The sequence below is a fragment of the Nyctereutes procyonoides genome, unplaced genomic scaffold (assembly GCF_905146905.1).
Source record: "Nyctereutes procyonoides isolate TBG_1078 unplaced genomic scaffold, NYPRO_anot_genome, whole genome shotgun sequence".
Classification (NCBI taxonomy): Eukaryota; Metazoa; Chordata; class Mammalia; order Carnivora; family Canidae; genus Nyctereutes; species Nyctereutes procyonoides.
Window position 1 is genome coordinate 14,266,603 of NW_026575131.1, and position 14,168 is coordinate 14,280,770.

A 14,168-nucleotide genomic window follows, 5' to 3' on the forward strand; every position below is an offset into this window, starting at 1 on the left:
CACACCCCACCCATTGCCTCATCATTCTATCCTGCATTTTCTTTCGTCACTCAGGCATAGACTCACCCTTCAATTGACTAGAGTGACCATCCTAACTTCATTAACCATCACAGTGATGTATTGTATGTAATTGTCATCAACCCAAATGTAAAAGGTGATACTGTCATTAGTATTGCAGATATTTTTACCTAGAACAAATCCGGGGCGGTATATGGTCCATTCTCATTTTTGCAGATGGGTACACAGAGGCCTGAGGCCATAAATGGCTCTACCAAGGCCACAAAGTGATTTGGGAACAAAGGCAGGATGACGCAGAGTGGATTCTTGAGTCTCACGCATTAGGAGGCTTTTAGCTTTTAAACTTTTCAGTGAGGCACATTTTCTGAACATCTGTTTAAATCTCAGATTTATCACTGTTTTCTCCAGAACAATGCTGCTGGTTCCTCCACACCTCCCCTTCCCACCATGCTGAGATACCCTCTTTGCTTTGAAGATTCTTCAGCTTTCACCCTTGACAGGAGTAGTGGTGGTGAAAAGAAACTACGACTGTTTCTTTTGCTGTGCAGAAGCTTTTTATCTTGATGAAGTCCCAATAATTCATTTTTGCTTCTGTTTCTCTTGCCTTCATGTTCAAAAGCTTCTGCACAGCAAAAGAAACAGTCAACAAAACTGAGAGACAACCTACAGAATGGGAGAAGATATTGGCAAATGACGTATCAGATAAAGGGCTAGTTTCCAAGATCTATAAAGAACTTATTAAACTCAACACCAAAGAAACAAACAATCCAATCATGAAATGGGCAAAAGACATGAAGAGAAATCTCACAGAGGAAGACATAGACATGGCCAACATGCACATGAGAAAATGCTCCGCATCACTTGCCATCAGGGAAATACAAATCAAAACCACAATGAGATACCACCTCACACCAGTGAGAATGGGGAAAATTAACAAGGCAGGAAACCACAAATGTTGGAGAGGATGCGGAGAAAAGGGAACCACTGTTGGTGGGGATGTGAACTGGTGCAGCCACTCTGGAAATCTGTGTGGAGGTTCCTCAAAGAGTTAAAAATAGACCTGCCCTACGACCCAGCAATTGCCCTGTTGGGGATTTACCCCAAAGATACAGATGCAATGAAATGCCGGGACACCTGCACCCCGATGTTTCTAGCAGCCATGTCCACAATAGCCAAACTGTGGAAGGAGCCTCGGTGTCCATCTAAAGATGAATGGATAAAGAAGATGTGGTTTATGTATACAATGGAATATTACTCAGCCATTAGAAACGACGAATACCCACCATTTGCTTCCATGTGGATGGAACTGGAGGGTATTATGCTGAGTGAAGTAAGTCAATCGGAGAAGGACAAACATTATATAGTCTCATTCATTTGGGGAATATAAAAAGTAGTGAAAGGGAATAAAGGGAAAAGAGAAAATGAGTGAAAATATCAGTGAGGGAGACACAACATGAGAGACTCCTAACTCTGGGAAATGAACAGGGGTAATGGAAGGGGAGGTGGGCGGGGGGTGGGGGTGACTGGATGATGGGCACTGAGGGGGGCACTTGGGATGAGCACCGGGTGTTATGCTATATGTTGGCAAATTGAACTCCAATAAAAAAAAATCTAAAAAAAAAAAAAAAAGACACTATGAAAATTTGTGTCCATCGTCCAAACCAGAAACAACCCCTCTACTAGAAAAGAATTATGCTTGGTGTGGCAGGCCTTCGTTTTTCTTTTGTCCTTTAATAACTCATCCTTAGTTGAAGTCATAATGAGTCGGCTTTTTTTTTTTATATCCAGACAATCTCACCTGCCAGTCAATCCTAGGCCTTTGTCTCTTCTGGGTGGGTCATCATCATCTCAAGCATTTGCTTCTGATGAATGCCTGTGGTTGTGGCACACACCTGGAAACTCCTGGAAACTGCAGAAAAGAGCATCTATCAGCTAGAAGCCGGCTCCCCTCGTTGTGACCGATGCGTCTTCCCCCTCTTCACACCGAGACTTTGCAAGAGTCGGAGTTAGGCTGGGAAACGGACTAGGGGTGGGGGAAGGGGAGGAGGGCGGGGGGTGGGGGTGACTGGGGGACGGGCACTGGGGGGGGGGGCACTTGATGGGATGAGCACTGGGTGTTATTCTGTATGTTGGCAAATTGAACACCAATAAAAAATAAATTTATATTTAAGAAAAAAAGAGTCGGAGTTAGGGCTGCACAGCAGGGTTCTCTTTGCTCCCCGCCCCCCGTCGTTAAGAGCGAGGTGGAAACCGGGACGCAGCGGAGCGGTCCTGCAGGGCGGGAACCAGGTGCGGGCTCTGCAGGAGGCCCCGAGGGGCGGGGACGGTGAGCGCGGGAGCCGCCAGGGGGCGCTGTGGCCCCGGTGCGCGGGGCGGCGGCGAGGGGAGGACTCTCCCCGAGCTGCCCGGGCGCCGCCCTGTCCCAGCCTCCTCTGCGGGTAAACAGACATGGCCGGCGAGAGAGACCCGCAGGACGCTGCGCACAACATGGGCAACCACCTGCCGCTCCTCCCTGGTAACCTCCCGGGGCCGGTCCCCGGCGGCGGCGGGACGGGGCGAGGCTCGAGCGCCGAGCGGCGCGGCAGGGCTGGGGAGCGGGGCGGGGGGCGCCGAGGCCCGCTGGGGCGCCCCGGGGAGCGGCCGCATCTCAGGCCTCCGGCCACGACCGGGTCCCGGCTCACCCGTCGCGGGCTGGGTCGCCCCAGGCTAGGGGCGAGGGTTTGGGGGTCGCGGAGGGGTCCGCCCCCAAGCCCAGGGACCCTTCCCTCTCCGCCCGCTGTGTGTCCGGAACTTGGCTCCTGGAAATCGGCTTAGAACTGAGGGGGAGGGAAGGAGGGCAGACGGAGGATGCGGCGAGGTTAGCAGCCGTTACTTTTCCGGGACGGTCTTCCGTCCGGGTAGGGGGACAGCGGGCAGGGACCAAGCGCTCCCCACGTCAGGGGCCCGGCAGTGAGCGCCTGGCACGCGTCTCTCCGTTCCATCCTCCCCACACAACTTTTCGGATCCCGATTTGGTAGGAGAGACCTAAATTAGCAGATGAGTGCAGTGGCTTGCCCAAGGCGGCACAGTCGCAGAGCCGGGACTGCACATCTGTCCGCAGGACCCTTCCGTCCGTATCGCCGGGGCCGCTTAACCGCTTCACTGCCAGACAGTGTTGGTATAGGTTGTTGTCGGGCACGTAGCTCAAGCAAGTAGTGGAATATGCTTGATGAGAGAGACCTGGGAGTGTGATGTTAAATACAGTGGTTTGGTGGTGGTGGTTGTCGTTGTTTACTTTTGTTCCTCAAAAATTTAGAGCATGGCTTTATGTTAGAATCCGGGGCAGAAAGAAGAAAAAAAAAAAAAAACACTAAATGCATGAAATAATCCGTATGGATTTGTCACGGGAGGCTGTAGAAGTGCGGCTTTTCAAGGTTATCGGACAAACTGGGGCCTTTAGCTGGGTTCCTTCACTGCGTGCCGTTTAGGTGTTAACGGGCATGAAAAGAGGTAGGATAACACCGCCTGGTACTTGAGGAAGTGTATGATCCATATGAGGCCGAAGATAGTTGATTTAGGACCGGATAAGTTAATGCTATCGTCCTGAAGAGGGATTGAGGTAAAGCATTGTGAAATGGTTCTGGAGACATCCAAAAGCATGTACTTAGGGCTGGGCTGTGGAAGAGGAGGCCTAGGAGGTAGGCCAAGTCTGTTGTTGGGGAGCTTGCATCTCTTGCCAGTGGGTTGGGGCTCTTTCCCACGGGTTGCCCAGAAACGGTTGTGGGTTACAGGGCCCAAGGGAAGCTTTTCTTGGAGGATGAGTTTGTCCCCTGGGAGTTGTGGGGCACCAAAGAGGAGAAGACTGAATGCATGCCCACCATACAGAAGGGAACTTTTATGTAGAAATAAACCCAGAGTCAGAGTTGGTGGTTGTTCCTGAGGCCAACCTAGCTGAACTGACATAAAGGTAAGTGTGTCAGCCTTTGACTGAAGAGCTGAGCTGTTTATTTCAGAGACATCAGCTCCACTCCGAACGTGCCAAATCCAGTGTTTCGGGGAGGTTACTGATGTTCTGTTGGCATTCATGTGCTGCTCCTGCATGAGATGAGTCATCAGACTTCACCCTGGTAGTTCTGAACAGTGTGTGTTTTGTTGAAAAGAATCAGGAGTGAGGGAGTGCCTGGGTGGCTCAGTTGGTTAAGCAGCTGACTCTTGATTTCAGCTCGGGTGATGATATCAGGGTCCTGGGATCAAGCCCCACATCAGCTGCCCACTCAGTGAGAAGTCAGCTTGAAGATTCTCTCCCTCTTCCCCTGCCATGCTAGCATGCTCGCTCGCACGCCCGCGCTTTCTCTCCAATAAGTAAATACATACATACATACATACATACATACATACATACATACATAAATAGGAAGGAGGGAGGAGGGAGGAAGGAAGGAAGGAAGGAAGGAAGGAAGGAAGGAAGGAAGGAAGGAAGGAAGGAAGGAGAAGGAAGGAAGGAAGGAAGGACCAGGAGTGAGAAGGCCCAGAGAGTTGTGGATATAATAATAAAGCTTTTCTTTTCTTTCTTTTTTTTTTTTTTGGTGTTCAGTTTGCCAACACATAGAGTAACACCCAGTGCTCATCGCATCAAGTGCCCCCCCCCCCGTGCCTGTCCCACAGTCACCCCCTACCCCCCGCCCACCTCCCCTTCCACCACCCCTAGTTCGTTTCCCAGAGTTAGGAGTCTCTCCTGTTCTCTCTCCCTTTCTGGTATTTCCCACTCATTTTTTTTTCCTTTCCCCTTTATTCCCTTTCACTATTTTTTATATTCCCCAAATGAATGAGACCATATAATGTTTGTTCTTCTCCAATTGACTTACGTCACTCAGCATAATACCCTCCAGTTCCATCCACGTCGAAGCAAATGGTGGGGATTTGTCGTTTCTAATGGCCGAGTAATATTCCATTGTATACATAGACCACATCTTCTTTTCTAAATCATATGAGTTTTATTTGTAAAGAAACATAGGATCATCCATAAAGCCATGTGGTATGAATTGTTTTAAAAAGCAGTATTCTTTAAGTGCTGAGGAAGTAGTTTAATATTTAAGATGCCCAGAATCTGTCTTGGCCAAAAGGAAACATTAATAAATAAACAACTGAGTAGGGGGAAGTGGGTTTTGGCCATATTTATGAGAAGGACTACTGTATATAAGGAAATTGAGATTTTTGTTGTTGTTATCTTTTGGTTAAACACCTGTGTTCTTAGCAAAAATATTTATGAAGCCGTAGACCACTGACCATTTAAATGTAAGTTGGAATAATCATGTTACTCTCCTTAACTTATCCTTATATCCAGGAATTCCAGAGAATTAAAAGAAAGTCCTAGGCAGTTACTGTATTGAAAAACATTTGTTGGGATGCCTGGGTGGCTCAGATGGTTAATGTCTGCCTTCAGCTTGGGTCATGATCCCACAGTCCTGGGATGGGTCCCAAGTTGCTTCTCCCTCTGCCTGCTGTTCCCCCTGCTTGTGGGCTCTCTCACTCTTTGCTCTCTCTCTCTCTCTGACAAATAAGTGAATAAAATCTTTAAAGAAAGAAAAAAACATTTGTTTTTTCTAGTCAGGAACCAAGTTGGAGGTAATTGGACTTAGATAATGATATACACAAAAGAAAATGACAATTTTGTAATGACGTTTTATCTGTTTAGAAGTGTATTTGGGGCATTTAAAAATACATGAAATATGAGGTCAGAAATGAGATTCAGTTTGTCTAGGCCAGGATTTCTTAACCTCAGCACTTTTGATTTTGGGGACTGGAAAATTCTTTGTTGTGGAGAACTGTCCTGCAGGATGCATCCTTGTAGGATGTTTAGCAGCATCTCTGGCCTCTGCCCACTAGATGCCAGTAGGGCTCCCCTGGTTGTGACAACCAAATATATTTCCAGACATTTCCAAATATCCCTTTAGGGGCAAGATCATCCCTAGGTGAGAACTGCTGATCCAGAGTAGGAATTTTACCCACTGCTGTCGTTAACAGGACAAACTCCCATTTAGTAGAATAGCACCTATTTGGTGCTATTTCTAACTTTCTATTATTAGTGACATCAACTTTTTAAAGTAGATCAGCTTAGTTTTCATAATCTAAAAATTTTGTTTGGGGAAAGTTTTCTAAGACATTTCCTTTAAAATCTATTTTATGTTTCATGTGAACTTTATTTTTACATTTAAAATTCCAAAGCAAAATTGGAATGAAAATGATTACAAACATTTCACTTTTTAATAGTATAGTGACAGCCAAGGATGTGCTGTCCCTGCTATGAAAATGTTTTTGCTGGGTAATAATGTTATCTTTTTCTATTTTAATTAAAGAGTCTTCCTTCCTTCTTTCCCGTCTTTTATAAAAACTTTAAAGAGTTTTAAAGAAACTTAGTGATTGTCTTGTTCCTGCCTGTCATTTTTCAGATACGGAAACTAAGGCATAATCAGGTGAAATGAGCTGTGGAAGGTCTCTAAATTAGTTACTGGCAAGGGAGAAGAAACAAGTTTCTCACACTAAAGAATTTAAATAATTTATGTAGATACTTCCTCTTCAAGTAGAAGGGAGCATAATCCCCAACTTCTTAAGTATGAGTTGTGCTGCATAATTGGCTTCCAGAGAGTACAATGTAGAAAGGAGGAAAGAGTAACTTTACAGTAGAGAAACCTGATAAAGAAATCTCAGGTGGGTGATTATGATCAACATTAGTAATCAGTCATATTTGATAGTATGCACCCTTGATAGGATGTGATGAACACAGCCCTTAGTCTCTTGTGGTGTTATCCCCAAAGTACATAACCTCAATGTAGGCATAAGAAATACATCAAACAAATTCTAATTAAGGGACATTCTATAAAATGCCTGCCTTTCTCCTCACAACTGTCAAGGCCATCAAAAACAAGGAAAGTTTGAGATACCAGCCCTGAGGAGACTAAGGAGACATGACGACTAAATGTCACATGTGCTAGTTTGGATGGGATCTTGAAACAGAAAATGGGTGGTAGGTAAAAATAAGGAAATCCAAATAAAATGTGGAGTTTAGCTAATAGTAATGTGCTACCACGGATTGCTTAGACAGATGTACCATACTGGTAGAAATGTTAGCTATGGGGGCAAACGGAGACAAGATCTCTAAAAAAAGAAGATTTCAGTATATCTTTGCATTCTTTATGTAAATCTTAAACTATTCTGAAAAAAAAAAATAGTAGTTAGTGGCAGACCCCTGCATAGGCCCCAGCCCTCTGGCTACCTCTTCACAGGATATAGAGATTACCACATGTGAGTGGTGTTAGAAGAAACCCTCTTCTCATGGGCTCAGAATCCTCATGAAAGAATTACGTATTTGAAGGGGAACAGCGCTTTGACATTTTCTTGCAGCCATTTTGTTTTCTCATAATCTTCTACTTTTATAGCAGAGAGTGAGGAAGAAGATGAAATTGAAATGGAAGTCGAAGACCAGGATAGCAAAGAAGCCAAAAAACCAAATGTCATAAATTTTGACACCAGTCTGCCAACATCACATACAGTACGTAATGTAGTTACAGATCTTATACCGTAGGTACATCCCTGTAACAGTAGATGGAGGTTCCTACCAAGTGAATGAGGGTAGCCTAATTGGATATTACCTCACAGTAGAAAATTGTGGATGAGGATGTGGGCTCTTTGCCAGTAGATACACATACTTGACTATACTTTTCAAGCATTTTGATACCATTTCCTGGAATAATTTTTTGAAGAATTGTCACCCTCCATATGTTTCCACTAGTAATAGAGCTACTAAAGTACTTCTTACTCTCTGTACTACTTGCTACCAGGGTGTTAGTTAACATGCTAACATTTTATAGTTGTCATTTGTGATATTTAGACCTAGAAATGTTTCTTAGAGGAAAGATTTTGAACTAAAAAGTGCTCCTGAATTTATTTGTGAGGCATTTTTCACGAGATAATAGAAATTCTACTATAAGAATCAGAATTAGAGGGACGCCTGGGTGGCTCAGCAGTTTGAGCATCTGTCTTTGGCTCAGGGCATGATCCCAGATCTGGGGATCAAGTTCTGTATCGGGCTCCCTCTTGGGAACCTGCTTCTCCCTCTGTGTCTCTGTGTCTCTCGTTGAATAAATAAATAAAATCTTAAAGAAAAAAAAAAAGAATCAATTAGATTTTCATGTGGGAGACTGAGACACCAACTTATTAAATAAATATTTGTACGATCTTCATATTTCTTTTATACTCTGATTTGCTCTTATGTCTTTTGAGCTTGTATTTCTATTACATATCTAAAATGACAATGTATCTATGTGTTCTTGAATAGTATCTGGGCGCTGATATGGAAGAATTTCATGGCAGGACTTTGCATGACGATGACAGCTGTCAGGTTATTCCAGTCCTGCCACAGGTGATGATGATCCTGATTCCTGGGCAGACCTTACCTCTTCAGCTCTTTCGTCCTCAGGAAGTCAGTATGGTGCGGAATTTAATTCAGAAAGACAGAACCTTTGCAGTTCTTGCATACAGGTAAATTATTAGAGTGAATTTGCTTAACACATTCTCTCTCACGTAGAGTCACAGCAGAGGTCAGTGTTAAAGCCAAACCCGACTATTACTTTGCATGCAACAGGAGACTGGATAAAGATGTAAGGTAAGAAATGTTGATGAAGAGATTGAAAGTGCAAGTTGGAGTATTTATATTGTTATTACCATCCAAATCAGACATTTACTGTCACACACAATTAAACTTTTGGTTTTTGAAATTTTTAAACCATTAATGTCTAATAAAAATTTCTGGAACCTTCTTTTCAAACACTCATTATTTGAAGAGAAAGAGGGCTTCTACATTTTAACGTAAAGGATTACTTTTACAAAGAAGTAGTTTGTTTTTTTCTCTCTCTCAAAATTCATAAGTTGTCCCCCTATAGCCCAGTGTCAAACTGGTATTTCAGGTATCCTGTGGCAGCTGGAGGAAATCATTGGTAGAGGCCGGAAATGTACATGGGGATTTCCCACCCCAGTATAATGCTGCTAATATTAAGCAGTAGAAATGATGGTCTATTGAAGTAAAAGAATGTCTGGTTTGGGAAACGAGGGCTTAAAATCCCCATCAGTTGTAGATCATTTACAGTGACTAGGGATCTATTATTTTGCTGAAGTGCTCTAGTTGTAATTCTTTTTTTGTTTCTTTTTTTGTTCTAATTGTAATTCTGAAGCCTTCTATATCTGCATTTCCCTGTGCAATCTCAAAATAAAATAATAGCTTTGCAATAAGGGCTAACTGCTATATTTTTTTATCATGTGTTGCTTTTGCCACTTTGCATATTTAAAAATTAAATGTTCAAAATTATTTCCTTTTAAAATTTATCTTGGAAGTAATATACAGGAGAGGGAAGCACAGTTTGGAACAACTGCAGAGATATATGCCTATCGAGAAGAACAAGATTTCGGAATTGAAATAGTGAAAGTGAAAGCAATTGGAAGACAAAGGTTCAAAGTACTTGAACTAAGAACACAGTCAGATGGGTAAGAAATACCATAGATCTTAAAGCTGTGTGTACATCATTAAATGAGGTGGTTTTCTTACATTTTTTTCTGTTGTACTGACCTCTCACATTTTGTAACTTTTAATTAGTTGTTCTCTTTCCCCTGGAAGATATAACCTAGTGGTTTCCAACTTAGCTATGCATCAGAACCATGTCGATGGTTTTTAAAACTATAGAAGCTTAAGTTTCATCCTCATCTCCCATTCCTAGAGAGTGCTTTAATCTTGGATGAGGCTGCAGCATCTTTTTCCATGAATTCTGGATGATTCTCATGTCCCCCTAGTTTTGGGAATAGTAATATAAACCCAAAGTACAGTGTCTTTGGGACAGGCTTCTTTGGGATTGAAAGCCTCTCTTCAAAGTGAAAAAGGGTGGAGAGGCCACAAGCTCCTGAGCTCTCTGAGTTCTCTGTGTGTGCACCGGGACAGCTGTCATGTTTGCAGCATTCCTGTGATACTTGAAAACCACAGTGCTTACACCTGCCAGCTGCTCCACCTAAGCTGTAGAAACCATTTGCAGTTAGGACCCATCTCTGGTGTGAATTTTACATCTCCCACAAATGTATAAACTCTATAATAAGTGATCACTGAATGCTTGTTGTCTCTATACCTTCTAAAGTTTGGAAGTTCTCTGAGTATATTGTTTTAACAGTTATTTTGACATGGCTTTCTTGGCTCAAGCTTTTTAGGTACTACTAACCTCATCCCAAAAAAAAGAAAATTCAGTTTACCTTACTTTACCCTTTTAAAAACAAAGCTAAACAAAATAAACATTTGTCTTGATGATTGCATGTTAGGTCTTAAGGGAATGGTTCTCAACTCTGGCACATAAGACTCCCAAAGTCTTTCTTATGTTACAAAGGTACAGATTCCTGGATTCACCTAGTCTTAGTGAATTTGTCTTTTATAGCCAGAGCTGAAAATTTTATCTGACCTCTGTGTTGAAAAGATAATATCTGCTGAACACTTGGAACTTCAGAGGTTTTGTCTTGTTTTATTCACATGGTGGACATACACAAATATGACTGAATTATGGAAGTCTAATGGATGAGTGAGGCAACCCTTTGGCACTAGAGAAAGCATAGAAAAAAATGAGGGATGGTGTCCCAGAGCCCTCAATGGCACCCCCCCAGAACATTCATGGTGCAGACTCCTGTGGTATTAGCACACTGTACTGTCATTACAGGATTGTCTCCCTCAATAGATGAGCTGCCTGAGGACAATGACTAACACTTCTATATATTCTGTACTTAGGATCATAAATGCTACATGAATGAATGAAACAGTGTCCTGAGGGCTCTGTACTGTGATAATTAGCAAGCTGTTTAGTTACTGCAGATTTTACTAACAGTTCCATACTTAAAGTACTTCCTACCCCCCTGCTAATAACATGTTGATTATTTGTGAGTACTATATTATGGGAACCATAAAAGAAAATTGACTTGGGGAAAAAAATAAGTTTCTGAGGCTTTCTTGACTTTTGATTGTGAAAAAACTATTTTGAACACAAGATGGCAGTAGACCATTAACTCTGAAAACAGGTCAGAGACTACATGTTTGACTAAAGATAAACATGAAACGGATAGGGTTAGACAAGACTTGGTAAGGGCACATTCTTTCTATTATCCCATAGACCCTATGCTAACAGAGGTGAGTCTTTCTTAATATAAAACGCTTCCATGGAGTGAGATTCCTCTAGTTCTCCTGCCCCTCTGGCCTCTAACTCCTTTCAGTAGAAATGGTGAAATGGAGATAATCTAGTGCAATTTCCTCTTTTTCCAAATAAAACTAAATACTAGAGAGATTAAATGATTTGTCTAAAGTGATGCAGCTAGGAAGCAACAGTTGGTTGGTTTTAGGTCCCCTGACTTCCAAACTAGAGCTTCTTCCACTCTACTAGAACTCCTTTAAGCACCTTGAAACTCCAGCCAGTTTCCTGTTCTCCAGTCAAATAGTGCTAGATAAATAGTCATCTGTCTTTTACATAATGACCCTTCATATAAAAATCATAGCACTGCCATCTATCCTTTTCTAAGTTAAGAGTATTGATTTCTTTGGCATTTTCTGAACACATGAAGGGTTTTTTTTTTTGTTTTTTTTTTTTTTGTATTTTGAAAAGTTAATTAAAAAGTAGAATTGTGTCACTGAATCACTATAGAACCCTTCAGAAGTTCCTGAGGGGAAACAAGCATTCCGGAGGCGGGGCAAGATGGCGGAAGAGTGGTGTCCTCAACTCACCTGGTCCCACCAACTTACCTAGATAACTTTCAAAACATCCTGAACACCTATGAATTGGACCTGAGATTTAAAGAGAACAGCTGGAATGCTACAGGGAGAAAAGTTTTAACTTCTAACAAGGTAGGAAGGCAGAAAAAAATAAAAAAAGAATAAAGTAGGGGAGGGGATCTGTGACTAGCAAGGCTAAAGCAGATGTTGAAAGCCTCCCGGACAGGAAAGCCCAGCCCTGGAAAAGCGGGAACTTTAAAAATCTGCGCTGGATTTTTCCTGATGGAAAAGTGCTTGCAGGGAAATCGGGCAGAATTGCAGGAGGGCCAGTGAAGCCTCAAGATTCCTGGTGTCACTATAAGATGAGGGGCGCCCCGGGGGAAAACATCACAAACTGCAGGCTAGCTGGAGCACCGTAGCCCTCGGGGCATTTGGAAGAGGCCAGTCGGTTAGACAGGCCGGCTCTGGATGGAGGTGGCTGTGCCCCTTTCCCTTCAGGAGCGGTGGCCCCCAGGAGCACAGTTCCAGCAAAACAGGGCACCCAAGTGGACAAAGCCAGCGATCCTGCGTTCCCCCTGGGACAGGCGGGACCGGGGAGAGCACAGGACAGTGAGAACTCTCCTGCCGCTGGGCACCCCGCAAGCTATGCAGATCAGCGCACAGGCACCAGCCCCCAGGAGCATCTAAGCCAGTGTGGACAGGGAGACAGCGTTAGTTACAGGTGGGGAGCTGACTCTAGAGCTGGAGATCTGGCCATCACCATTGTTGTTTTTCCTCCTTGTTTCACCTTGTGCCTTGGAGAGTTGGATTCCAACAAGGGAAACACAGGATAAACAGCTCACACTGAGCCCGGCACCAAGCCAGGGGAGGGACATCTCCACCCAGGCACAGACACCTGAGAATCACCACAGCAGATCCCTCCCCCAGAAGACCAGCTGGAAGAACAAGGGAAGAGCAACTTCTTGACCAAGCAGCGCTGGAAAGCTCCAGGCCCCAGAGAAAATTGAGGGAATATAGTATATAGAACTAGAGGGTATCCCCCACCCCACCCCCCGCTTTTTTTTTTTTTTTTGTTCCATTACAACACTTTTTTTTATCTCAGACTAAAAATCTCCAATATTTTTTCTCTTTTCCCAACTTAACTACAATATTTTACCAGCTCTTCAGTTTTAAGCTTTTTCCTTTTGACTTTCATATTTCTACAATTACATGTCCTAGATATATTTTTCACTTCTGGATTCCCTTTAGCATATTCAATTTAATTATGGGAGATATACAAGATACGGGTTTTTGTTTTGTGTTTTTTGCTTTCTCTGCCATGTTTTGTTTTACAATGGCGGAAGTTAATACCTCCAAAAACATTACCAGAATACACTCAGAACCAAGTGGAATTCCATGCTGGTTCATTCTGTTAGATTATATTCTCTCTTCATTCCCATTCTGCCCCCCACTTCTGTCTTGTTTATGTTTTGGTGCTCAGTGTTGGGGCTTTCTATAAGTATAGCTGGTTTATATAAGTTGGGAATTGAGCATCTTCTAACATACAGAACAAAATACACTCAGAACCAAGAGGATCACCCTCTAGGATCCCTCAGGTAGACTGCATTCTCTCTCCACTACCACTTCTTCCACCACAGTCCCCCTCCCCCCCTTTTTATCTTTTATCATTTTCCTTTTTACTTTTTCTTTCTTTTATTTTTCTTTTTTCTTTTTTATTTTTTCTTCTTCTTTGGGGTTTTTGGCCTTTTTACTACATTGTTTTAAAATTTGTTTTTCTCATTAGTGGTCCTTTTATTCTGTTCTGATCTTTTTCATTTTCTGGTCTCTGACCTCATCAGAATCATGTGGGGGTGGGATTTATTTAGGTCGTGGTTGATATTTTTGACTCAGCCCACTCATACAGCTACTCTGCACTGAACAAAATGACTAGAAGAATTCATCACAAAAGAAAGAATCAAACGGTACTCTCTGCCACAGAGTTACAGAATATGGATTTCAATTTGATGTCAGAAATCCACTTCAGAAGCACAATTACAAAGCTACAGGTGGCTCTGGAAAAAAGCATAAAGGACTCTAGCGACTTTGTTACTGTAGAATTGAGATCTAATCAGGCCGAAATTAGAAAATTAAATGAGATGCAATCCAAACTGGATATCCTAACTGCTGGGGTTAATGAGGTGGAAGAAAGGGTGAGTGACATAGAAGACAGGTTGATGGTAAGGAAGCTAAGGAAAAAAAGAGAAAAACAGCCCATGAGTAAAGGCTAAGGGAAATAAATGATAGCCTGAGAAGGAAGAATCTACATATAATTGGGGTTCCAGAAGATGCCAAGAGAGAGGGCCACAAAGTATGTTTGAACAGATCATAGCTGGGAACTTCCCTAATCTGG

General features: G+C 42.9%; 1 protein-coding gene across 2 annotated transcripts in view; it reads left to right on the plus strand.

The window, feature by feature from the left end:
• The first annotated feature begins 2,462 nt into the window (after positions 1-2,462).
• The window catches only part of CRBN (cereblon), a 32,390-nt gene continuing 20,684 nt past the window's right edge, over positions 2,463-14,168 (plus strand). Inside the window, exons 1-4 of one of the 2 annotated variants that reach the window (XM_055342792.1) lie at positions 2,463-2,533; positions 7,434-7,546; positions 8,333-8,535; positions 9,385-9,534. In XM_055342792.1, the coding sequence (XP_055198767.1) occupies positions 2,467-2,533; positions 7,434-7,546; positions 8,333-8,535; positions 9,385-9,534 (533 nt within the window). In that variant the 5' untranslated portion in view covers positions 2,463-2,466. The remainder of the gene's footprint in view (positions 2,534-7,433; positions 7,547-8,332; positions 8,536-9,384; positions 9,535-14,168) is intronic. The other variant, XM_055342793.1, reaches the window with a different exon arrangement.